The sequence below is a fragment of the Pelobates fuscus genome, chromosome 13 (assembly GCF_036172605.1).
Source record: "Pelobates fuscus isolate aPelFus1 chromosome 13, aPelFus1.pri, whole genome shotgun sequence".
NCBI classification, from domain to species: domain Eukaryota; kingdom Metazoa; phylum Chordata; class Amphibia; order Anura; family Pelobatidae; genus Pelobates; species Pelobates fuscus.
Window position 1 is genome coordinate 78563033 of NC_086329.1, and position 26927 is coordinate 78589959.

Below are 26927 nucleotides of genomic sequence, written 5' to 3' on the forward strand. Positions count from 1 at the left end.
AGCACTATCACACTCAGCACTCTCACACACATCACACTCAGGACTCACACACATCGCACTCAGCACTATCACAAAACACATCATACACAGCACTCTCACACACATCATACACAGCACCCTCATACACAGCACCCTCACACACATCACACACAGCATCCATCATACACACATACTGCACCCCTCACATACACACCGAACCTCCCCAACACACTGCACCACACACATACACAATACTTTCAAATATATATATATATATATATATACACGCACACACACACACTACATTCCTGACATACACACTCTGGATACCCTATACACACACTAGATTCCTTGTAAGCAAACACATACTACACCCCTAAACACACACTCTCTACAAACACTACATCACATATACACACACACACACACACACTTGCTACATCCCCTATACACACATTCTTTACAGACCCTAGCCACATATGCACTACATTACACCACAAACACAACACGACTAAAACCGACCTTATTACACAATACCACACCACAATCAGCTCACTCTATACAAACACACACAATCCCACAAGCAGGCTCCAAACACAGCACGATACTCTTTCCTGGCATTTTTGTCTCCTGGTATCCATTTATAGAGACACCAGAGACAAGTTGCAAGGAAACACAGTGCAAGCATGTTATTAAATTTGCTTGCACTGTGCAGAACAAATACAGGGCTTTTTTCTCATGCTAGAGCTCTTTAGCAGAGCTCTGCGCATGGTCTGCCCTGGCCTGCACTTTGAGAAGGGGGCGTGTTTGTCGTTAGTGACGACAAAACACACCCTCTCTGCACCGCCCCTTCTTAGTGGGCCGCTGTGATAAAAAAATGCCCGGGCCGAATTTTTATCCCAGTCCGGCCCTGATAGTGTGTATTTTTCCTGTATAGTCTGCATGTGCCAGCTTGTGTATTGCTGTGTTAGTGTAGCCTGTGTGTGTGTGTGTGCTTATGTCAGTGTAGCCTGTCTGTGTCTGCCTATCTAGCCAGTCTGTGTGTGTCTGTGTTTATGTGATCATGTGTGTTTGTCTGTATATGCCTTGCGAGTTTTCCCTAAATAGTCTGTATGTGCACGTTTGTGTATTGCTGTGTTAGTGTAGACTGTGTGTGTGCTTATGTCAGTGTAGCCTGTCTGTGTATGCCTGTCTAGCCAGTCTGTGTGTCTGTCTGAATATAACTGTGTGTGTTTATGTATGCATCGATGAGCATGTGTGTATTGGTTTGTGTCTGTAAGTATCAAACTGTGAGTATGTGTCTTTATGCATGTATCAAAGAGTGATGGATAGACTGCAGGTATAAACAGGTAGGACTTGTGAAGGGCCAGTTGCGGAGCCTTGATGAGGTTTCTTGGGCTAAAGCTGAAGGTGTTATTGGACCCCGATTAATAGAATGAGCAAACATATTAGAAATCTGGGAAGCAACAGTTCCCCTTTAAGATGGTTTACACGAAAATAAATAAATACTAAACAATATTATTAAGATCTAAAGTTTGCAGCTGGTTCTTTCACCTAATTATTTTGTTCCTTGAATAAAATGAGTAAACTTCTGAGATACTGTTTTAGAGTAAAATCACACTTACGGACTTGTAACATTTTAATTGGGTAATTTAGAAACTGCCATTTAATTTGCAGATAATTAATAACTCTTATCACTTCATTATAAGAACATTAATTCAGGGGGGTTTTTTTGTTGTTTTTTTTTTACTCTTAAAAGTCGACACAGATGTTACAAACAGCATTTATTTCTGTAAAACTTTCTTAATAGAAGGAAATTGTGCAACATTTAAAATGCAGTATCATTTTACAGTAATTATTGTGCTTGAATTCTATCAATTCCAATCAAACCAATGACAGAAAAATCGGGCTCGTCAAGTATTTGTGAACTATATTTCCCAAGATGCTAAATGGGCCCTGCGGCTCATAAAGATAAATTTAATTCCTAAATATCAGCAGAGCAAAGGTTAGCATTGATGAATATAAGCCTTTGTTTTATGAACACCGATGGCCACACAGAAAGTATCGTGATTCAGTATAAATATCCCATTACAGGTTTATCCACTAAACTCCGAACGGCAGCAAATTAAAATCTGCGTGTCATAATTAACCAATAAGATAGCCAACCTCTGACTATAGCAGAGTTGGAGAATTTTTCCAAATCAGCTACTCTGCCTTCCGTTCTGTCATTTACATTTTGGCTTTCTACAATTCAGAGCTTAGTGAATAATAAGTAAGTCCATTGCAAAATCCCTGATTGCATAATGAAATGCTAGATGTAAAGGTTTGTATTTATAAACCAAGTTATACATTCTTTAGGTTGTGTGATCACTCTCTGCAAAAAGCAGAATGGGTCACAGTTGATCAAGCCATATTTAGGGTTGATCAAAGGGTAACAAGGGTTACACTCTAAAGTGCTATAGTCAAGAAATTCAAAGCAAATTTAAAATTTTAGGTCACAAATTCTCCCCGTCAGCAATGGTTCCAGTTTGGAATATTTGGCCTAAAACTTCAGAAATATTATTCTCAAAAATATCCACACTTTAGCGAAGAGCCATATTGGTGAACTATATTTAAAAAAAATAAAATAAAGAGGTAAAGTGCGAGGTGATTCATACTGGGTTATTCGCTAAAATGTGAATTAAAAGTAAAAATCCAGAGTAGCGGATCTAAAAAACTTTAAATTTAATACTCATTTTGAATTATTACTTTAGTAAATAAACCTGAAATAATTATATAGACATAGCCAGCCATTGTTTTGCAAAAGTCACAAAAAGGGCTACCATTTTCTCCAAACAGTTGCACACGTTGCTAATAATATCTAATAACATCTGCAGACAAACGTTTGTTATTCTGTTTGTGTCTAAAGTGCTTTGGAGAACTCAAGAATATGCTTTTAAAGCAAAATAAGCTATTAATTATGCTAAATTATAAAAAAATATTAAATATGAATTCTGGCGATATATAAACGGAGAGAATATATATATATAAATAGTGGTTCTTTATTTTCCATTACATTGTATGTAAGTGCCTCATAATGGATCAGATATGGTGACAGAAGTATTCATTGGGTTGCCTTGCAGATACGATCACACTATTTTTGGCTAAAAGAACCTTTATTACCTTAAAACTGGTATTTTAGCTAATAATCCTTATTCCTGATCTGCTCTGGCTAAGCACTTTTTTTTCTTACAGGTTGGTACTGGATGTTCCCTTTAAGCACTTTTTATTAGTGAATCAGTATTAGAAATTTAAAAAAAATTAAGTCGGCATGAAGTAGCTTTTTGTTCTGCAACCACATTTCAAGAAGCTGTAAAGAAAATAAGTAAAAAAAAAAAAAAATAAAAAAAAATAATAATATTAGCAATTCAGTGCTCACAAAAAAAAAGTGCTTTAAGGGGATCCCAGTAATAATCTCAATAGAATTGGTGATGGGAACATTTAGAGATGAATGAGTTCAGCTACCTCCAAAATCTAGCAAACAGTATTTTGGTAAAACATAATATATATATATATATAATTATTATTATTTTATTTTTATATATCCTGGCCTTGGGTTTGTCTTTGTACAGTAGAGATATTTAGATTTGACGTGATCAGAGAACCAAGTTCTCTTCCCTTTTATAGAAATAGAATGTTAAGGAAAGAAAGACATTGTGTAAACTCCTCTGACATTCAGAGCCAACAGTAAAGAGTTCTCTAAAGATTTCACACAGACACAAGCAGAAATCAAATCATTGTGTTTGTCCACGTACCTATGGTTTAAAAAATTCATATACATATTTACCAGCATTAAGGTGAACTTCCAGGTGTATAATTTTGTTGCAGCTATCCATTTAGTTTGTCGGCTACTATGTGATGTCCTGAAATAATAAGGCTATACGTTTAAATAATCAGAAGTTCAGATCATTGGTGGACCCGGGGGATTTACATCTGACTGGGATTATTGACTAAGGTTTTACCCCCCACTCTGTCCCCTAATGCCTGTATCGAAATTGTAGTCAGAGCCTCTAGTTATTAAGCCTACTATACAAACAGGGTAAAAGGGGCATTTAATTGATTTGTCATATATAAATCATTGATTTGTCATACATAAATCATATATTGATTTGTCGTATTAGGGCATCAGTGCCAGTGTCATAGCAGAAGCTGCATGCCTGACTGTGTGTAGGTTATGGTCACTGTATTCATATTTGGAAATATGCTTATCTGTGTTTGTGTGGATGGATGTGCCCACCTTTTAGAATCCGTGCAACTCACGCATTTGGGCTCTGAAGCTGCCCCAAGTTCAGACACGTTGGAATGAACTACAAAACTAACCAATACTGCCTGTAGATTCTCTGAAAGAAAGTGCAATATTTAAATAACAATTGAACATTTTAAAGAACATTAGACTGGGGTACATTTCAAATAACATAGAATAGATTGTGATATCCAAATTTACTACTAAACCAGGATTTGCAGAAAATTGAGGGATTCCATTTTGAAAAATTCGACTTTTTATCTCCAGCTCAACTATTTTGCCCTAATATTCCAGGACAATTGATTTAATGTTGTGCTTTTAAATCTATGCTGTTCACATGAAAAGCAGGAAATGTACACTGTACAGGTTAGCTAGAGAACTCCTAATGCTGTCTGGGATTGCAAATGGCATCAGCAGAAAAACTTGACATTTAAATATCCTTCCTGGACCAATCAGAAATTACATTAATGGATGACTCAGTCTATTATAAGTCTCTTATCCAATGAGTAAAGCTGTGCATTTGGAAAGAAAATAAAAATAAAATTAATAATATATATAGATATAAACTTATCAAATATTCTTTAATACAAGCACAAATACAAATAGATTTACTGGTATCTTAAATATCTTTGTATATATTAATTTCTTCTTTTAAATACTGGAAGATTTTTTTTAAGTATTAAAAAAAAACGTGCTTTTCATTTTATTTTTTTATTTTTTTTATTTTGCAAAGTATCAAGTCTATTGGACAGTTCCTCTGAGGCTTGCAGACATAAGTGGAGAAAAAATACAGTTTCAAAGAGTGATGATATAGTTCTCCCATTTCACAAACAGATTTTTTTATATTAAATATTCAAAAGTGAATTGATCTCCATTCCAGGTTCGGAATGATAATACTAGTTCGGTAGATCTCAAGAAAGCGGACAATGCCCAAGCCATCTAAACATTGCTGAAATGTCTCAAAGATCTGCATTTATAGGGGTTCATGCATACATTGGAAGAACAAAAATAGAGGTCCACACTGTGGTTGCAAAATCCGAGATTATATTCCATTTCATGTAAACCAGTATAACGAGGCTGCGTTTTCGGCTGCCTTAAGCTATTGCGGATTGAGACAGTTTTTGTAGAAGTGCAGCCAGTTCACACCTAGACACCTTTGGAAGATAGTAGGCTACCCCGTGAGAACTTTAGGGAAAAGGTCAATGTGTTGCCTGCCCTTTCAGTACTGAGAGGGGTTAGAATCGCCTCTACATTCTTGTGGATCTGTCCAAATTGTGCAGCAAGTTTTGGAGCTTCCATCAAGTCGGCAGAGAGAGAGAGAGAGAGGAGACAAGACATCTCCGGTGCCCCATTAATACTGGGAACACTGATGCTTTCTCAACTTTGACCTGCGGTCGGTGACATCAAAAGTCATCGCGGCACATTGGTAAGTTGACAAAAGTAAACACATTGAACTCTATTAATACGGAAAAACACAAGAAGATAGCGTAAAGGACAAGGACGTAGAAACCAAACCTCCGGTCAAGTTGCCACTTATTGAAATGGATACCAGCCACCTGCAAAAGAAGAAAGCAGGACATATAATTCAATGTGCATAAACACAAATGCCACAGTTCACACCACCATCCACAATTTCCGAAATTCAGAGTAGAACAAAAAATTAATTGTAATTTAAAGGGACACTATAGTCACCTGAACAACTTTAGCTTAATGAAGCAGTTTTGGTGTATAGAACATGCCCCTGCAGCCTCACTGCTCAATCCTCTGCCATTTAGGAGTTAAATCCCTTTGTTTATGAACCCTAGTCACACCTCCCTGCATGTGACTTGCACAGCCTTCCATAAACACTTCCTGTAAAGAGAGCCCTATTTAGGCTTTCTTTATTGCAAGTTCTGTTTAAAGGGACACTATAGTCACCTACATTACTTTAGCTAAATAAAGCAGTTTTAGTGTATAGATCATTCCCCTGCAATTTCACTGCTCAATTCACTGTCATTTAGGAGTTAATCGATCAGTACTGCATACATGTCTCATGCCCTTACTCCTAATATAACAAGTTTGATATTTATTTATTAGAGTGGCTTTGCTCAACCTCTACCATGTGTATAACAACAAAATAAAAACTCTTACAGTAAAAAGTAACAAATATATGTATTTAAAACAAATGATTAAAAAGGGTCTCCATTAAAATGTAAAAATGAATCAAGGCTTGAAGCAACAAAGCATAATAGAAAGAACACAAAACAGTCTGCTTCTGAGGATCAGTACATTAAAAATACAGTGAAAATAAATGATTTGGTTTGTTTCCTCTATAGTACCTTTTTCCAGTTATCCATACAATAATATTTCATACACTGCAATCTATTCTGAGTTTGACTTTCCGCAAAAATGTTTCTAAACTACAAAAAGCCTTGAGAGAATATTTTTTGTAAGAATTCTTCTCACGACTGAAGTGTGTACTTAGGTGACACTTGAATCCGCCAGATTCTTAGAAAAAAAATACACACTTTACTTCACACAGAGTTTATCTTCCGCTATGTTTCGTAATTGTTCTTCAATTTTACATTCTAAGAGCAGACCGACTTGTTCTGAAAATATAAGAACTGCTATTCATTCATTATTATAACATTGTGCTTATTTGAATTATTTATTAATTAATGTTAATTACAGCATGCTTAATTGACCCAAGCCCTGCGTGTCTAGGACGGATTTTTCTCTCTTTAATATTTGTGTCAGTCTACTATTCTGTCTATCTTATAAAATAAACTATTTACTCAAGACCTGTGTTAATTTTTTCTTTTTGTTAACAATATTTGGATATAATTTTGCAAAGAATAAAACATTTGATTCAAAGATAAATGACTTTATATATTCATATTGGGGTGCCACTGTAAATATATTGCAGTTTGTGAAATTATTTTGCACCTTAATGGCGACTAGTCCAGTTTTTGTCTCTGCACAAAAAAAACAGAAACCATGTGGAGTAGAAAAAGAGGAACATCAGACTGCTTGAGAGAGACTTGACTTGTGATAACTAGTCGATAAACTACTAGTAGCAATAATGATAAAAATATAAAAACTGACCATGAAGAGTCATCTTAGCCACTGAGAATTTAGGCTACGTAGCTGATGCAAATTAGACTTTCCTGCTCAGTCCTGCTATAGGGACACTTGATAAAACTTTATCCTTACCTGCAGGCAGGATTTCCCAGAATATCAGGAATATCATCTCATACTCCAGGTTTACAGCAAGACGCTTAATAATAAATATAGACAGGAACTAGACATGTGCAATTCGTTTCGGTCCGAATATGAAATCGGACGAATTTCGGGTAATTCGGACATTCGGGTACTTCCGAATCTCCAAATTGCCGATGTCCCGAAATTACCGAAGTTCCAAAGTGTCGAAGTACCAAAGTGTCGAAGTGCCGAAGTTGCAGAAGTTCCAAAGCACAGTATTGCCTAAGTACTAATATACTTACCCAGTGAAAGAAGAATGTTACATTGTATACAATTTTAAATAAAAAGTATACAAACGTAGCCAGGATTCAGCTGTAAGCATTTGCAACACTTACAACAATCAAGTAACATACATTCATATAAAATGTAAGTTACTTGGCCAGTCAATGTAATGACAGGAATGAATAAGTAGATAGCTCCCTAATACCGTGGGAATTAGGAAGTTATCTACTAAAAAGCTGAAAGACCTAAATTGGTCTTTCAGCCAAATTTATATATTATGCCCCTACTCGCTATACCGCGAGTAGGGGCATGTCTTTTAAACAGTGAGCAGCCTGTAGCTGCTCACTGTTAAAAAAAAAACAAAAACAAAAAAACAGAGGTCCCCCCTCCCGAGCCCCCACCCCTGAGCGGCGGGTGGGGGCCCTAATGTAAAATAATGAGGGGGGACATATTGTCCTCCCCCCTGGCCCCCACCCCTGAGCGGTGGGTGGGGGCCCTACAGTAAAATAAGGGGGGGGACCTAATGTCCTCCCCCCTGGCCCCCACCCCTCAGCGGTGGGTGGGGGCCCTAAATTATAATAAGGGGGGACACCTAATGTCCTCCCCCCCTGGCCCCCACCCCTGAGCGGTGGGTGGGGGCCCTAAATACTAATAAGGGGGGGACCTAATGTCCTCCCCCCTGGCCCCCACCCCTGAGCGTTGGGTGGGGGCCCTACAGTAAAATAAGGGGTGACCTAATGTCCTCCCCCCTGGCCCCCACCCGAGTGGTGGGTGGGGGCCCTAAATTATAATAAGGAGGGGACCTAATGTCCTCCCCCCTGGCCCCCACCCCTGAGCGGTGGGTGGGAGCCCTACAGTAAAATAAGGGGGGGACCTAATGTCCTCCCCCCTGGCCCCCACCCCTGAGTGGTGGGTGGGGGCCCTAAATTGGAATAAGGGGGGGTCCCCAAACCCCTAGTCACCCCCTCCCCCCCAAAATAAAATTATCCCCGTACCTACCCACCTCATCCTAAAAATAATGAGGTGGGGACCTTTAACTAAGTACCTGTAAAAAAAACTGAACTTACCTTTCAATGTTTTCTTTCTTCTAAAATCTTCTTGTTTCAGCCCCCAAAAAAGGCCAAATAAAAAACCATAATAACCGACGCAATTAAAAAAGAAAAAATCCATGTTCACCCGGCAAGGGCTCCGGGCAGACTGAGCTCTGCAGGGCAGGGAAAGGCTTATAAAACCTTGCCCCGCCCTGCAATTAGGCTCAGAGCACTCTGATTGGTGGGTTTAAGCCATCCAATCAGAGTGCTCTGACAGGTAAATGAAGAGGCTGACAGGTAAGTCTCTACATTTACCTGTCACAGCACTCTGATTGGTTGGTTTGAAATCCACCAATCAGAGTGCTCTGTGTCATTTTACACAGCGTGGGAAAGTTCTTTGGAATTTTCCCACGCTGTGTAATTTGACTCAAAACACTCTGATTGTTTACTTAATCCATTCCAAAGAACTTTCCACGCTATGTAAAATGACACAGAGCACTCTGATTGGTGGATTTCAAATCAACCAGAGTGCTGTGACAGGTAAATGTAGAGACTTACATGTCAGTCTCTTCATTTACCTGTCAGAGCACTCTGATTGGATGGCTTAAACCCACCAATCAGAGTGCTCTGAGCCTAATTGAAGGGCGGGGCAAGGCTTTATAAGCCTTCCCCCGCCCTGCAGAGCTCCGTCTGCCCAGAGCCCTCGCCGGGTGAACATGGATTTTTTTTTTTTTTATTTGCGTCGGTTATTATGGTTTTTTATTTGGCCTTTCTTGGGGCTGAAAAAATAAGATTTTAAAGAAAGAAAACATTGAATGGTAAGTTTTTTTGTTTACAGGTACTTAGTTAAAGGTCCCCCCCCCTCATTATTTTTAAGGTGAGGGGGGGTAGGTAGGGAAATATTTTTTTGGGGGGAGGAGGGAGTGACTAGGGGTTTTGGGACCCCAAGTCACCTGGGGGGGAACATTTTTTTTTTTAGGGCCCCCACCCGCCGCTCAGGGGTGAGGGCGGGGGGAGGACAATAGGTCCCCCCCTATTGGTATTTAGGGCCCCCACTCGCCGCTCAAGGGTGGGGGCCAGGGGGGAGGACATTAGGACCCCCCCTTATTAGTATTTAGGGCCCCCAACCGCCGCTCAGGGGTGGGGGCTAGGGGGGAGGACATTAGGTCCCCCCCCATTATTCTACTTTAGGGAAGGGGGACCCTATTTTTTTAATTATTTTTTTTTAACAGTGAGCAGCTCACTGTTTACTAGACATGCCCCCAGGGCCGGTGCTTGGATTTTTAGGTACATAGGCGAAGATGCATTTTTCCGCCCCCCCATCCCCCCCAAAAAACATCTTCACCTATGTGCCTCTTAACCAGCCCCTCTCCCCTCCCCGACCATTAAGGGTCCCTTCCCTGTCCCTTAGTGTTCTTCTCCCCTCCCCCCTCTTTTCCCTGTCTCTTGGTGTTTCTCTCCCATTCCCTCCCTGTCCCTTGGTGCACCCCACACCCCTTTAGTGGTCACACTCCCCTTCCTGGTGTGTCAGTGTGTACAGAGTGGAGCGGAGCGGAGCGCGATACAGGAGCTTCAGTTTTCTGTACCCGGCCGAACTGACAGGGAGTGCTCTCTCTGTGAGCACCTCCTGTCAGTCTGGCCAGGTACAGGAAACAGAAGCTCCTGTACCGCGCTCCGCTCCACTCTGTACACACTGAAAGTCACACACTCAATGACAAACACACAGACGTCACTGACAGACACAGACTCATTGACAGACACACTTATAGTCACACACAGACTCAATGACAAACATACTCTCACTGATTTGACAAACACACTCATCATACACTGACAGACACTCATACACTCACACGCACTCACACACGCACACACTGTCACTCACACACGCACACACTGTCACTCACACACGCACACACTGTCACTCACAGACGCACACACTGTCACTCACAGACGCACACACTGTCACTCACAGACGCACACACTGTCACTCACAGACGCACACACTGTCACTCACAGACGCACACACTGTCACTCACAGACGCACACACTGTCACTCACAGACGCACACACTGTCACACACAGACGCACACTCTGTCACACACAGACGCACACGCTGTCAAACACAGACGCACACGCTGTCACTCACAGACGCACACGCTCTGTCACTCACAGACGCACACGCTCTGTCACTCACAGACGCACACGCTCTGTCACTCACAGACGCACACTGTCACTCACAGACACAGACGCACACTGTCACTCACAGACGCACACTGTCACTCACAGACGCACACTGTCACTCACAGACGCACACTGTCACTCACAGACGCACACTGTCACTCACAGACGCACACTGTCACTCACAGACGCACACTGTCACTCACAGACGCACACTGTCACTCACAGACGCACACTGTCACTCACAGACGCACACTGTCACTCACAGACGCACACTGTCACTCACAGACACACACTGTCACTCACAGACACACACACTGTCACTCACACTGTCACTCACAGACACACACACTGTCACTCACAGACGCACACACTGTCACTCACAGACGCACACACTGTCACTCACAGACGCACACACTGTCACTCACAGACGCACACACTGTCACTCACAGACGCACACGCTGTCACTCACAGACGCACATGCTGTCACTCACAGACGCACACGCTGTCACTCACAGACGCACACGCTGTCACCGGGGGCCGAGATTGTGGCCCGGCAGGAGGGAGAGCTACCCTCCTGCCGGTCACTGAAATCTTGCGCCCCCGGAGCCCGTGCGCCCTAAGGCGGCCGCCTGTGCCGCCTTATGGACGCGCCGGCCCTGCATGCCCCTACTCGCGGTATAGCGAGTAGGGGCAAAATTTACTAATACTAAGTAATTTTTACTTAGTATTAGTAAATTTGGCTGAAAGACCAATTTAGGTCTTTCAGCCTTTTGGTAGATAACTCCCTAATACCGTGGGAATTAGGGAGTTATCTACTAAGCGGCTGCAAGAGAAGTCCCAAAGTGTCGAAGTTGCCGAATTTCCGAAGTGTCGAAGTTCCTAAGTTCCCGAAGTGTCGAAGTGCCTAAGTTCCCGAAGTGTTGAAGTGCCTAAGTTCCCGAAGTGTTGAAGTGCCTAAGTTCCCGAAGTGTTGAAGTGCCTAAGTTCCCGAAGTGTTGAAGTGCCGAATTTCGGAATGCCGAACCGAAAATTTTCCCCATGCACATGCCTAACAGGAACAGACTGACAGCAGTATGGAACTACAGTGCTAAATTTTGTCTTGGGTGTCCAGACATCCAATATGCATGCATACATCTGCATCAATGGGTGTTTGTATTTGAGTATATTGCATGTATGTGTGTGAATATAGGCATTTTCATGTGCTGCCAAGAGGTGTATGTGGTGCAGGAGTTCAATCGAGCTTAATGTGAGAATGCCAGGGTGTATTTTTGTATATGGAAAGTAACTCCGGTAGCTATGTTACTGTGTGATTGCAGATATGTATTTGTATGGAGTGGCTGTCAGTATGAAGGCTCAATGTGAGTGAATGCAAGGGTGGATATATTTTTCTTACCAGTTTTAAAGAGAAAATTAGTGGGCATTTTACACTTAAATAAACATACCGTATATACTCGAGTATAAGCCGACCCGAATATAAGCCGAGGCCCCTAATTTTACCCAAAAAAACTGGGAAAACGTATTGACTCGAGTATAAGACTAGGGTGAGAAATGCAGCAGCTACTGGTAAATTTCTAAATAAAATTAGATCCTAAAAAAAATATATTAATTGAATATTTATTTACAGTGTGTGTATAATGAATGCAGTGTGTGTGTATGAATGCAGTGTGAGTGTATGAATGCAGCGTGTGTATGAGTGCAGCGTGTGTATGAGTGCAGCGTGTGTATGAGTGCAGCGTGTGTGTATGAATGCAGTGTGAGTGTATGAATGCAGTGTGAGTGTATGAATGCAGCGTGTGTGTATGAGTGCAGCGTGTGTGTATGAGTGCAGCGTGTGTGTATGAGTGCAGCCAGGGGTGTATCCTGGTTTTGTGCTGCCCTAGGCAGGACAAAACTCAGGCGCCCCCCTCACCCCCACCCCCCCCCCCGCCACCCCCACCCAACCCTTCCCCCGCCTTCTAAATACACACACACTGACAGATACGCATCCATTAGCTAACTGTTAGTTAATGGATGCGTATCTGTCAGTGTGTGTGTGTGTGTGTGAGTGTATGAGTGTGTCTGTGTGTGAGTGTGTCTGTGTGTGAGTGTGTCTGTGTGTGAGTGTGTCTGTTAGTGAGTGTGTCTGTTAGTGAGTGTGTCTGTTAGTGAGTGTGTCTGTTAGTGAGTGTGTCTGTTAGTGAGTGTGTCTGTTAGTGAGTGTGTCTGTTAGTGAGTGTGTCTGTTAGTGAGTGTGTCTGTTAGTGTGTGTATGTCAGTGTGTGTGAGTGTCTGTTAGTGAGTGTGTCTGTTAGCTGCTAACAGACACACTCACACACTCACTAACAGACACACTCACACACACTGACATACACACACTAACAGACACACACACACACTCTAACAGACACACTCTCACACTCACTAACAGACACACACTAACAGACACACACACACACTAACAGACACACTCACACACACTAACAGACACACACAGTCAGACACACTCACACACACTCTCACACTCACTAACAGACACACTCACACACACTAACAGACACACTCACACACACTAACAGACATACACAGTCAGACACACTCACACACACTAACAGACACACTCACTCACATTAACTCATTTTTTTTTTAATTTACCCCCCCAGCCTCCTTACCTTTGGGAATGCTGGGGGGGTTCTCCCTCTCCCTGGGGTCTAGTGGGGCTGCCGGTCGGGCTGCTGGGCTGGTTGCTGGGCGGGCGGGCGGCTGGCGAGGGAGCTCTTCCTCTGAGCTGTCTGCTCAGCTCCCTCGCGCGCCGCAGAGTGAGGCTGGGAGGCGGAGCCGGAATATGACGTCATATTCCGGCTCCCAGCCTCACTCTGCGGCGCGCGAGGGAGCTGAGCAGACAGCTCAGAGGAAGAGCTCCCTCGCCAGCCGCCCGCCCGCCCAGCAACCAGCCCAGCAGCCACCAGCCCAGGATGTCTGTTAGCCGCAAGGCTAACAAGGCATTTGCCCTGGGCGTTTGGGGGCGGCTTTTTTTGCCGCCCCCTGGAAAATGCCGCCCAAGGCAAATGCCTTGTTTGCCTCGCGGCAAATACGCCCCTGAGTGCAGCGTATGTATGAGTGCAGCGTGTGTATGAGTGCAGCGTGTGTATGAGTGCAGTGTGTGTGTATGAGTGCAGTGTATGAGTGCAGTGTGTGTGTATGAGTGCAGTGTGTGTGTATGAATGCAGTGTGTGTGTGTGTGTGTGTGTGTGTATGAGTGCAGTGTGTGTGTGTATGAATGCAGTGTGTGTGTGTGTGTGTGTGTGTGTGTGTGTTGCAGAGCCTTGGTGGGGGGTGGGCAATTTTTTATTTTAATTTTTTTATTATTTTAATTTTTTTTATTATTATTTATTATTTTTATTTATTTAATTTAATTATTATTATTATTGTATTATTATTTATTATTTAATTATTATAATTTTTTTATTATTACTAATTATTTTTTTTCGTCCCCCCTCCCTGCTTGATACATGGCAGGGAGGGGGGCTCTCCTTCCCTGGTGGTCCAGCATTGGCAGTTCAGTGGGAGGGTGAGGGGGGCTGGCAGAGCTGTAACTTACCTGTCCTGCAGCTCCTGTCAGCTCTCTCCTCCTCCGCGCCGTCCGTTCAGCTCTTCTGTCAGCTCCCAGTGTAAGTCTCGCGAGAGCCGCGGCTCTCGCGAGATTTACACTGGGAGCTGACCGAGGTGCTGAACTGACGGCGCGGAGGAGAAGGGAGCTGACAGGAGCTGCAGGACAGGTAAGTAACGCTCTCTGCAGCCCCCACAGCCCCTGTCTGTATTATGGCAATGCAAATTGCCATAATACAGACTATTGACTCGAGTATAAGCCGAGTTGGGGTTTTTTAGCACAAAAAATGTGCTGAAAAACTCGGCTTATACTCTAGTATATACGGTAACCACTAGGGGTGAGACTTATTAATACAGTGTGTGTTATTAACATCTGAGGAAAGGGATTTAGGGATAATTATTTCAGATGATAAAGGTAGGCAGACGATGTAATAGAGCAACAGGAAATGATAGCAGACTGCTCGGTTTTACAGGGAGAGGTAATAGCAGTAGAAAGAGGGAAGTGCTCATGCCATTGTACAGAACACTGGTGAGACCTCACTTGGAGTACTGTACACAGTACTGGAGACCATATCTTCAGAAGGATATTGATACTGCTACAGAGAAGGGCAACTAAACTGGTTCATGGATTGCAGGATAAAACTTTCCAGGAAAGGTTAAAGGATCTTAACATGTATAGCTTGGAGGAAAGACGAGACAGGGGGGGATATGATAGAAACATTTAAATACATAAAGGGAATCAACACAGTAAAGGAGGAGACAATATTTAAAAGAACAAGATGACAGTCTTAAAGTAGAGGGGCAAAGGTTTAAAAATAATATCAGGAAGTATTACTTTACTGAGAGGGTAGTGGATGCATAGAATAGCCTTCCAGCTGAAGTGGTAGAGGTTAACACAGTAAAGGACTTTAAGCATGCGTGGGATAGGCTTTAGGCTATCCTAACTATAAGATGAGGCCAGGGACTAATGAAAAAGTGTTAGAAAATTGGGCAGACTAGATGGGCCAAATGGTTCTGGTCTGTCATCACATTCAATGTTTCCATGTTATCTATCCACACTATTCAATGTTTCCCGTCTTATTGTTCATATATGCTCTGAATACAAGCTTTCATAATATACTAATACCCTATAGTACTTACTGTAAGGGCCACCGATGCCAACAACAGTATTACAGAATACACCAAGCCTTTGCTGTTAATCTTCACCTAAAAAAAAAAAAAAAAGAAAAATGCACAAAATCAGGATCAACTATAAAACCGATATTTATAAATTATTAATAGGGAGTATCATGCAACAGAAATCAAGGAAAAACATCAATACCTACGAGCTGGTTTTGTTTTGGCAAAACAGTGTCGCTGTGTTACATTATTTCTTTTTTAAAATAACAGAAGTTTGTATGAAACAGAGTTTGACAAATGGTACAAATGTTTTTTTCTCGTTTTCCATTTACTCTTATTTTATGTATTTGTAAGTATACTACCCAATGTTTAACACTCAAAACCCCAGGGAAATGGATTAGGGAAGTTCATTTTTTATTAAACGTTTAAACATTAAACAAACATGTTCCACAACACTAGGGTTTCTTTTATTTTTACATTCTTTATTTTTGCAGTGCAAGAATTTCCAGACATGCTTGTGATGCCACGACAGCATTGACAACAAGCTTTCAATAGTACAGCGCTACGGAATCTAATGGCGCTATATAAATAATAATAGTGTACATATTGATACATAGGCATGGCACGTAAGGGAATTGCACTATTTTAAAATAAATTGAAAACAATATAAATAGGATATAAATTATAATTCTACTAAGCACATTCTGACTGCACAAGGGAAAAATATGAGGAGAAAGCTACCAAGTAGATGAATCCCTAAGCTCAAGACAGTAGTGCTTTAAGTGAGGATGCATAGGACAGGCAAACTGTAATTATGCTGCAAACAGTAGCTTGGGAAAAGAACAAACAGCGGTAACTGAGTAAGTGTATATGCGGGTCAGCTGCACACAGTCCACTCAGCCCACACCTGTATCTGCCAAGCTGCATCCAGGCAGGTGCGTTAGGGAATTCGGTCTTACTGGGGCGTCATCACTGCAACCCCAGGCGAGATCGGGAACCAGCTCCAAACGTCCACAGACCAACTTCATTAGAGGGAAGCCTACGTGTCCCAGGTGGTGTTGCTGCACTCCGGTGTGTGGGTTGCAGATGGTTATACAAAACCTGGTTCCCTGCGCTGGAAACGTGGTCAATGTAAATTGCTTTCTCCGGTCTTCCCAGCCCTTCCAGAACCGCTGACACGTGGCTTCAAACAATGCAGAAAATTCTGTTCCCCATTTTTGAGCAGCAATAGCTGTGCTGTCGGCCATCTAGGACAGGACAGGCCACGTGTAAGGCGCCTTCACAGGATTCACTCAGGAGCGACACAGTATTTGCTTGGTGGAGGCTGGGATAACTCCCACCGGCTTAGAAGGGGGGATTACGGGGCTCTGAGGATGCACAGAGAAGAAAGCCCAGGCAACCACAGGCGGAGAGATCGTCCACTTTTCCCACCGAGTGTACACCAGGCCTTTGCCCAGAAGGTGCCAGGTGAGGGTACCAGTGTGGGAAAGTCCAGTTTTAGGGATTTTTCACCCTTAAGGACACATGACATGTGTGACATGTCATGATTCTCTTTTATTCCAGAAGTTTGGTCCTTAAGGGGTTAAAGTCGCTTTTAATGCAATATTGGTCTGGAGCTCATTGTATCTGCAACCATCCAGTATGCATCCAAGCCACACACCCCAACACTATGATTTTTTTACTGCTGCAATGTTCAAAAAAATATGCTCGTAAGGTAAGCTATATCAGTCTCGCCTACCGGCCGACGGAGGAAGAAGGAGGAGCGGCGGGGGAGGAGCAGGCAGCGACGTGGGACATGTCGCTGCCTGAGGTAAGTGACTGAAGGGGTTTTCACCCCTTCAGTAACCGGGGATTGGGGGGTGAGAGGGAGAGGGACCCTCCAGTGCCAGGAAAACAAATATTTTTCCTGGCACTGGAGTTTCCCTTTAATGTACTGGCTAATTCACACAGGCAAATTTCGTTCCTAAAAGAGGGCTTAAGAAAGAATAGACTCAACTTGTAACACTAAAATTTAAATACCATCAATCTTACTATGGTATTTGGCAATAAACATTTTCACTGCAGCACAATGCATAGTAGTATCTTAATAAATGTGCAATACATTCGTCAGGAATTCAGCTTCCAGATTTAAAAGATTGAGGTCCGCATTAGCTTTGAGTAAATACAGTATATAAAATGTACCAGGCATCTTAGCATTCCTCTGAACTTTGTTAGTGCCTTTGTACAGAGATTTGTTCTGAAGGAAACAGAAAGAGCGGAGTCACACTACCCCTACAATAAGCGTAGTTTGCTTTTACAAGTATGGGTTTCTTGTAATTGGTTAGTATCACACGTCACTTACAACAAGTCCAGAGATGAAGAGTTTCAAATTCTCCAGCAACCAACTGCTAAACCCAGAAGATCTAGGCAAAATCTGTCAAATTCTAAGTTATGGATATGGGTACTACAGTTCACTATATTGACGCCAATTAGAATTGAGGGGTTCATAAAGGGCACTTGTACGTTTATGGTATTACGTTGATTTAACGGGAGTATCTAACACCATGCATTTAATATTAAATATGCAAGTTTTGTTCCCCCTTAATTTAATAGACGGGCAATGAATATTTGGTTTTTCCTTAAAATGTTATCACATTATCTGGTACTCAGAATATTAGAAACACTTACACTCGATCCCCAGTTAATAACCATTGTCTGTAATCCCCATGGTACACCAAGGCCGACAAGAATGTCAAAAACATTGCTTCCTATGGTATTGGAAACTGCCATATCCCCAAGACCTGGAGAAAGAAACAAAATGTTAGTACCATAAAGGAACTGGGCACAGGCAACGTTCTAAATGCAGAGTGCCAACATGTGCACTCATCACTTTACAAGTGACATTATAATCGTGTGAACAAATTATATAAAGATAAGATCCTTACAGTTCTTGGCCTATATAGGATGCAATGTGGAAGAGGTAATGTGGGTTTTGTCGATGAAATAATGAATGTGTATTTATGTAGATGAGTCACCCAGATTTTTTTTACATATTAACAAATGCTTGAATACAAAGTGTAAGTTTTTTGTTTTTGTTAAAGGGACACTATAGTCACCAGAACGACTATTTGTTCTGGTGAGCATAGTCAATATCTGGAGGCTTTTTGCAGTAAAAACACTGTATTTTCAGAGAAAATGGCTACTAGATGTACTTTCTGGGGCAGTGTTGGACATCCAGTGTCTCCACCCTCTGCAAGGAGACACTGAACTTTCCATATAGAGATGCATTGATTCAATGCATCTCTATGAGGAAATGCTGATTGGGTATGGTGCTGTTGGGCTCCACCTCCAGTCAGCCTCTTTGCATGAGATCATCAGAATTGACAATCTCAGCCAATCCAATGCTTTCCTATTTGAAAGCACTGTGATTGGGTAAAATCTTCACTTCTGATGATGTAAGCTAAGTAGGCAGATCAGGGACAGAGCCAGCATCAGCAGACAAGAATAAAATTAAGATTTTACTATATTAAGGAGGAAAAGAGGGGGTCAGCTGGGCTACTAGGCCTCAAATTGTCATTTTGAAAGTAAGCTGGGGATCTCAATGTGGTGATTGCTCCACTACACCAGTGGGGACCTTGATATCCCCCACCGATCCAAAAAGGGGGGGGGGGGGAGGGCACAAAGTTGGTAAGCTCCCAATCAATGCTAAGGATCGCCCGCCTCCCCGTCCTCGAATGCAGCTGTGGGTCGTAAGGGAGTCTGTCACAGGCTGTATCCACTGACTGCAGGCATAGAAGTACCAAATAATAGGCAGAGTGTTCCTCCAGGTTAAAGACAAGCTTTTAGCCACAAAAAAAAAAAATACTAGTAATATGCAGTTTCAGGCTAAGTGAGTGGATTTTCCAGAGGAGCTCCAGCACAATGCGACTATCCTCGTCGGCTGTCAGGCCCCGCCCTAAACATATACTTAATTTTATTAATAACGTTATACCAAGTAAAGCAGAAAAATTCCACAAAGTGATCTGTGTGTTCAAAAGCCATTACACTGTGTATTTAATACACACACACACACACACACACACACACACACAACAGCAATAAAATTCAGCTACTACACTCTAGTGGGTATCTAACCCACCTCAAACATGCACAAGATAAATATTGAGGGAAGATAAACAACCACCAAGCTATAGAGTGGAGTGTCATGGTGTATACCAGGGCTGCCCGATAGGTACATCCCCAGATGTGGTAAAACCAACAACCATGACGCTTTGCATGCCTGACAAAGCATCATGTGAGTTGTTCTCCAGCATCTGGGGATCTACCTAGTGGGCAGTAATGGTGTATACTAGAAACATCTCTCCTTAATCGGGAACAGGAGTATTAACTATAGAAAATGGGAGAAAAAATAGAAACTATATAACGTAAAAACGTATAGCACTGGGATATGGAATATAATGGTACTGGTTTAACTCACAAGGACATAAGTCTCATGATACAGGCTTGGATCATATTCTTGTGACCCCTTGTTAATCTTCTTAGGCAATATGCTCAGAAAAAGACAAAGAAAGAGAGAAGCACAAGCTCCTAGTGTAAAATGTCTGCAGGCAGTAACACCCCAGGCAAAGGTCATTCCCGAGCGCCTGCAGGCTTTACAGACATTGTAGGTCTTTTTAAAGGAACACTATAGGGTCAGGAACACAAACATGTACTCCTGACCATGTAGTGTTAAAAACACCATCTTAGCCCCACTGCCTTTCCTAAATTTAGTAAAATCCTACATTTATTGCAGTCTGCTGCTGCTGGCTATGCTCCTGATCTGCCTGCTTGGCTGACATCAGCTGAAGTGTTGATTAAAAGCCAATCACAATTCGTTCCCATAGGAAAGTATTGGATTGGTTGAGACTGTCAAGGAGGCAGATCAGGGGCCGAGCCAGCACAATCCCTGGCCAATCAGCATCTCCTCAGAGATGCATTGAATCAATGCATCTATATGAGGAAAGTTCAGTGTCTCCTTGCAGAGGGTGGAGACACTGAATGTTAGTGCTGCACAGTGTGCAGAACTGCCCCAGGAAGCACCTCTAGAAACCAGTTGAGGAGTGTCCACTGGAATTATCCCTAGGTTGTAATGTAAACACTGCATTTTCTCTGACAAAAATTTGATTACTGCAAAAAACCTGAAGGGAATGAGTATACTCACCAGACCAGAACAAATACAATAAGCTGTAGTTATTATACAGACTATAGTGTCCCTTTAAGATTCACATATTGCAGGCCCCACAGCCAGTATTGCTTATTATGCACAAGATTGAGTTAGTCCTTTTATTATGCTTATTTTAGCAGCTACCGTACCTTGCCTTGCGACTATTAAACTAGCCATGCAGTCAGGAACACTAGTGCCCGCAGCCAGAAATGTGATGCCCATGATGACATCAGGAATCCCCAGTGTGTAACCAATAACTGTTACCTGTTTCGGTAGAAAACAGAAAAATGAGTGCAGATTAGTGCCTTTTACATGATTATACGCAAACCACAGTGATTTCCTGAATCACCGCAACATCAAAAGAGACAAGCGTCAGTCTATTTATAGAGATGAAGAGAACAAAGAAGAAAAAATAAAATGGTGTTGAAAGAACTATTAGCCTATTGAACGTCTGCGGAATACCCCCGGGCTTACAACGAATTCAGAATAGTCAGCATTCTGACATCCGTTTACACACCAGGTGGACAGATATAACAGTAAAAGTGACCTAAAAAATTAAGTATTTCTAAAATGCTTTTTTATATGAACTGAGCAGAATAAGTGCAGATAAATATCAGAATTTTTCATATTGGCATAATCTAGGACCAAATGGGTCCCTGGCAGGTGATTCCCTTGATGATTTTATCACCCCTGTCAAACATCGAATTAAAAAAGTTTTTAATTTTTGCAGTGAAGTTACAGCTGCCAGTGCTATTTTTTCTGTTTTTATTGCAGTTTTTAGAAATTGCTTGTAATAGTATTTTCCTGAGCAGACTTGCAGAATGTCATGACCCTTGCACCTTCAGGATGCTGCTGTGCTCAAGTTGAAACCGTGCATCATTCTGGCGTCTTTCCACTACACTTTACAATCAGCACCAATCCGTTTCAATTTAGCAACATCAGTGTCGTAACTGGCATAAGCCAATGGCAGCCACTCTGGGGTTATTTAAGGCCATTCTGATCACTTCAGTGTCGTAACTGGCATAAGCCAATGGCAGCCACTCTGGGGTTATTTAACCCCTTAAGGACCAAACTTCTGGAATAAAATGGAATAATGACGTGTCACACACGTCATGTGTCCTTAAGGGGTTAAGACCATTCTGATCACTCCTCCTTGTCCTGTCGTGGTCTCAGTTATCCAAGAGCGCTTTATTGTGATTCAGCGCATTTCTGGTTATTGACTCAGCCCTGTTTACCAACTACTCTGATCTCTGCAAACCAAGAGATGCTGTCTAACCATATTTGTGTACTTGTTGACCTCAGCCAGCAATACGTTTTCTTTTATTTGTATAGGACTTTGGCAGATCTATCAGGGTTGCAACTGCGAAAGGTCACTATGGTAGCCAGGCTCTGAGTTCTGCTTGTCAAGGGATGGCCAAGGCTACACTGAGACCCCAATTGCAACCCATTTTTTGTGAGGGTCATTGGCACTGGATTCAGTTAAGTGACTGAAGGGGTTGTAACCGCTTCAGCACTGCGGAAGGGGGCACAGTAGGAACCTATAGTGCCAGGACGAGATAAACTTTGCATCAGACTCTTCCCCCCCCTCCCCTGCCCCAAATACATACACCAAATCACAATCAGCTAGCCTTCACACACATTTATATTCAGCTACCCCAATCACAAATGACACTCGGCCAGCCACACACAATCACACTAATCCAGTCCTCAAATGCAATCACACTTAGCCAGTCTCTCAACACAATCACACAACCAAACCCCATGCAGAATCACACTTGGTCAAATTCACACACAAACACACACTCAGACAGCTTCCCCACAAAAAAAATCAGGCTAAAACACACAATCACACTCACCTAGCCTCTGAAACATAACCCACTCAGGCAGCCCTCACACTCAACTAAAATCCACACCCTCTCAGGCAAATGTCACACAATAACTCTTAGACAATCACACTCAGCCAGCCCTCAAACACAATCACATTCAGTCAGCTCCAAAATAACACTCAGCCAACACTCATACACAAGTATATTTTTCCAGACCCAAATATGCAATGACATACAGTCAAATCCAGTCACCAAATACACTCAGCCACCTCTCAAATCCTACTCCGGCGCATTTTGCATCGGGGCCCAGTGGTTATTACTTGGTTATACCCCTAATAATGGACAATCTGTGCCATAGGATTAGGTGTTACTATTACGTTTATTTATACCCTGTATTTACTAAATATGTATTTGTGAAGACTGAAAATATCTCTCCTTCAATCATTGTAATAAGCTCTCCTTTTTGCACTAATCAGCCATCAAAGCGAGGAGGATGCCAGTGCAATGTGTAACATGGTTCTGCCTGGACTGAGCTGTGATCTCCATTGCTTTTTCGAATATATTTAGCACATGTTAAAAACAAAACTAAACATCACATCCAACAAGATTACTTAGAGGAGATTTTTAAGATGCTAATTTACAGGGAAGTGACAATTCCCCTTTAAGCAAACCTCCCTGACCTCAGTTGTCATACCACGTGTCTCCAGAAAGAGAGCTTATCACTCACCATCCAAACCATGATGTAGGAGAAGATGGCGATCCACACCGTGGACAAGAGAAATGTGAGCATGAAGAAGTTCTCCCAGCGTGGCTTGGTACAGTTCGGTACGGTTAAATATAGGGTAAGGATTAAAGGCCAGGAAAAACACCACTTGAACTGGTTTACACAGCCACCTAGCAAAAAAACAAAAGGGAGATAAAACATGGTTAGCACGACTGGTCAAATGATTTTCTTCTAAAGCTTAAAGGGACAGTAAAAATAAACACAAGCAATTACCGCACATTTTGATGAAAATTTTACTTGAGTGCCAAAACATATCTCACCATTTCAGGAAAGACAGATGGGATTAATGGAGGGAAAGCAGTATTATAGAGGTTACAGGTTTCATCGAGTAATCCTACGAAGTGTAAACTGTGCTGTGCCTGTTGAGAAAACTGTAAGTAGCAGCCCCCAAGTCATCACCCTTCAGATTGCGACCAACCAATGTTTTATGTAGCCTGAGTAAGCATTTAGTGCTGTACTAATAGCAGATTTTACAGGTGAAGCAGACAATGATAGAATAATTCCTTATGGAAGTATGTGGTGCTTGGGCTGCCATGACGCCTGCATCACGAATCACAGCATTAATAGGACACACAAGGCACCAAATAACATGGCATCTCATTGAAGTGGTTATAGTTTGTGGTCTCTGTCCCTCTGTTCAGTGTTAAAGGAACACTGTAGGCATTTGAACAACTTCGTCTTATTGATGCTTTTATAGTACCTTCGGTCCTAAACTCCGCTCCTAACCCCCCAAACTCTTTATTTCACTAAACAGAAGGCTTGGAAGAGCAGCTTCAAGCCATGCCTCCAAGTCCTGTGGGAATAAGATCCAGGAATATTATTTCTCAGCTCTGATATCATAACATGTTATGGTCTGCCATAAGAATGATTCTCTGAGGAGCATCGCGATGAGCTCTGTGCATGCACCTAAGTTTCTCAATGCTCCTCTGTGAGTGGATTGCTCCTCCACTGCTCCAATAGCAGTGATTGGATTGCTTCTTCACTGCTCCAATAGGATTACCCAATGCTTCTCTATGATTGGATTGCTCCTCCAATAGGATTACCCAATGCTTCTCTATGATTGGATTGCTCCTCCACTGCTCCAATAGGATTACCCAATGCTTCTCTATGATTGGATTGCTTCTCCATTGCTCCAATAGGATTACCCAATGCTTCTCTATGATTGGATTGCTCCTCCACTGCTCCAATAGGATTACCCAATGCTTCTCTATGATTGGATTGCACCTCCAATAGGATTACCCAATGATTCTCTATGATTGGATTGCCCCTACTGCTCCAATAGGATTACACAATGCTTATCTATGATTGGATTGCTCCTCCACTGCTCCAAAAGGATTACCCAATGCTTCTCTATGGAGTGGACTGTCATCCTGGAGGCAAGCCTGCAGGATGACGTCACTCGAGGAGGAGATTCTGGCAGCCAAGAGAACTTGAGAAAAGGTAAGTAATTTGTTTTGTTATTTATTTTTTTTAAACCAGGGGGGAGGGGGGTAAACTAAATAGCCTCACCAGGACTGTAGCATTAGGAATACATATGTATTTCTAATGCTACAGTGTTCCTTTTAAACTATTTACAAAATGGTTTAAAACTGAATGAGGGGTCCCTGGCGGCCCACACCCCAGCCAACACAAATTTGGCAGACTAGATGGGCCGAATGGTTCTTATCTGCCGTCACATTCTATGTTTTTATTCTATGTTTCTGCAGATGTTAGGTTTTTGACATGCAACAAACTTACTGTCTGTGGGCATTATTGCATTTTTTTTCTATTGTAATTACACACTATACCTGTATATGACAAATTGCTTCTATGTCGATATTTAGGCCACTGAATAAAGGATGGAAAAAGAAGGGGGCGGAGCCTAACCAGCAAGCTGGATGGACGTGCTCTGCTAGAGCTCCCGCTACACGAACCCTAAATCTGCGTATTAACAGGGCTGCAGAGCCCCAAACCTCCTGTGAACAAGCCCACGGCATTGGGTAACCCTGCCGGAACCGAACGATGCCGCACTCGACACCCGGGATGACCGGGCACCACCACGGCAAGCTGAGGCCTACCACGGGAGGCGGAGAGGAAGGACGGCCGCTTTCCCTCCGATCGCAACCAGCTACATGCAAAGATGACACACTTCCCCCCCCCCCCTCCCCCTCTGGACCGGCGGGGGATATCCCGGTCCCCGCCAGACGGAGAACCTCATGCCCTGCGCCCTCAGACCAAGCCCGCAAGGCAGGCTTTGGGGCCCCCAAGATGGCGGACAAGCGTGACGTAACAAAACACACTGAGCAGCAACTACCTAGTCTGGGCACAGACATAACTAAGAAAGACTCAATTGACATACTTTTTGATGTCTTCTGGGCTAAGCTAATGGCACTCTTACAGCCAACTGAACCATGCAAAACCAAGCACATGAGACACGCGGAACCAGTTGAGGAGAGACCAAGGAAACTCCCACGAGACGACTCGGCACCCCTAACTACACCACCCCGAATCCGGGGCCCCACCATGCCAGAAGCATCGGAGGTGAAACACCATAGGGCGCATCCACGCCAGCAGACAGGTAATCCCCACAGAGATGCTGTCGCTGAACACACCGCACACCTTCCTGGGCCGAAGGCCCCCCGGAGAAAACCTCCACGGCACCAGCCACAACGCCGGAAGCCCAACCGTCGCAGGCGACAGCGAAACACCGGATCTCTCCAAGGCACCCAACAGTAGGTAGACCTGGCCTCGACTATGAGACACAGTGTCTGTGGCCTGCAGGTGCTGGCCTTCATTCCGGCGTGGGGCTGGAGTGCTCCCTCCTTATACCAACGACCTACCGAACTCCTGCCGACTCGACCAGCTGGAGACACCAACCTCCCCAGCAGGGGCATCGGCTGATAGATGGCCTGCCGGCCCGCAGCCCCACTCCACGCCACCTACAGCCAAGAAAACATTGGGGCACAGCCTGGACTGTCCGTGCGGATTCTGTTAATTAAGCCCCCACCGAGCAACCGCATTTATTCTGCGGTCTTCTGGAACAGAGCGAATGGGATTGGCTTCGGAGGGTTGGTGGGTAACCAAGCCTGTACCTCAACATGTTTACCAAACTCTACTGGCTACCCATGCCGGGACATTGCTTCCTAGACAACTATGTCGGCTACCAGTGAGTTTCATTGGACTTAATCGTTTAACACTCTACCTGTCTTTTTCCCTACACCAGTTTTAGCGTAAAAGCAGTAAGCCCTTACTACAGCATTATACAGTTACCTACTGACGGTATACTATGGAGGCAATAGATGGTTTAATAGTTTAAACGTTCAATGTTGATCTAGTCTACCCTATACCTCACACCTTGACCGCAACGATCTCCTAGCCACATAGCATGTTATGCAGTAGGGTTAGCCTGTCTATGCAGTAAGCTTAGCCTGCACTACCACGATGTCATAGAAACCACATGTCCTCTGTTCAACAGAACATACTGCGCTTTAGACGAGCCCACGACACCTAGTGA

The 26927-nt window shown here is 43.0% G+C and overlaps 1 protein-coding gene across 2 annotated transcripts in view; it reads right to left on the reverse strand.

The window, feature by feature from the left end:
* Positions 1–4973: 4973 nt before the first annotated feature.
* SLC24A4 (solute carrier family 24 member 4) overlaps positions 4974–26927 on the reverse strand; it is a 188043-nt gene continuing 166089 nt past the window's right edge. For both annotated transcript variants that reach the window (XM_063440501.1, XM_063440500.1), the window contains exons 13-17: positions 23378–23544; positions 20974–21088; positions 18310–18422; positions 15664–15729; positions 4974–5817 (exon numbers count right to left, since the gene is read on the reverse strand). In XM_063440501.1, the coding sequence (XP_063296571.1) occupies positions 5665–5817; positions 15664–15729; positions 18310–18422; positions 20974–21088; positions 23378–23544 (614 nt within the window). In that variant the 3' untranslated portion in view covers positions 4974–5664. The remainder of the gene's footprint in view (positions 5818–15663; positions 15730–18309; positions 18423–20973; positions 21089–23377; positions 23545–26927) is intronic.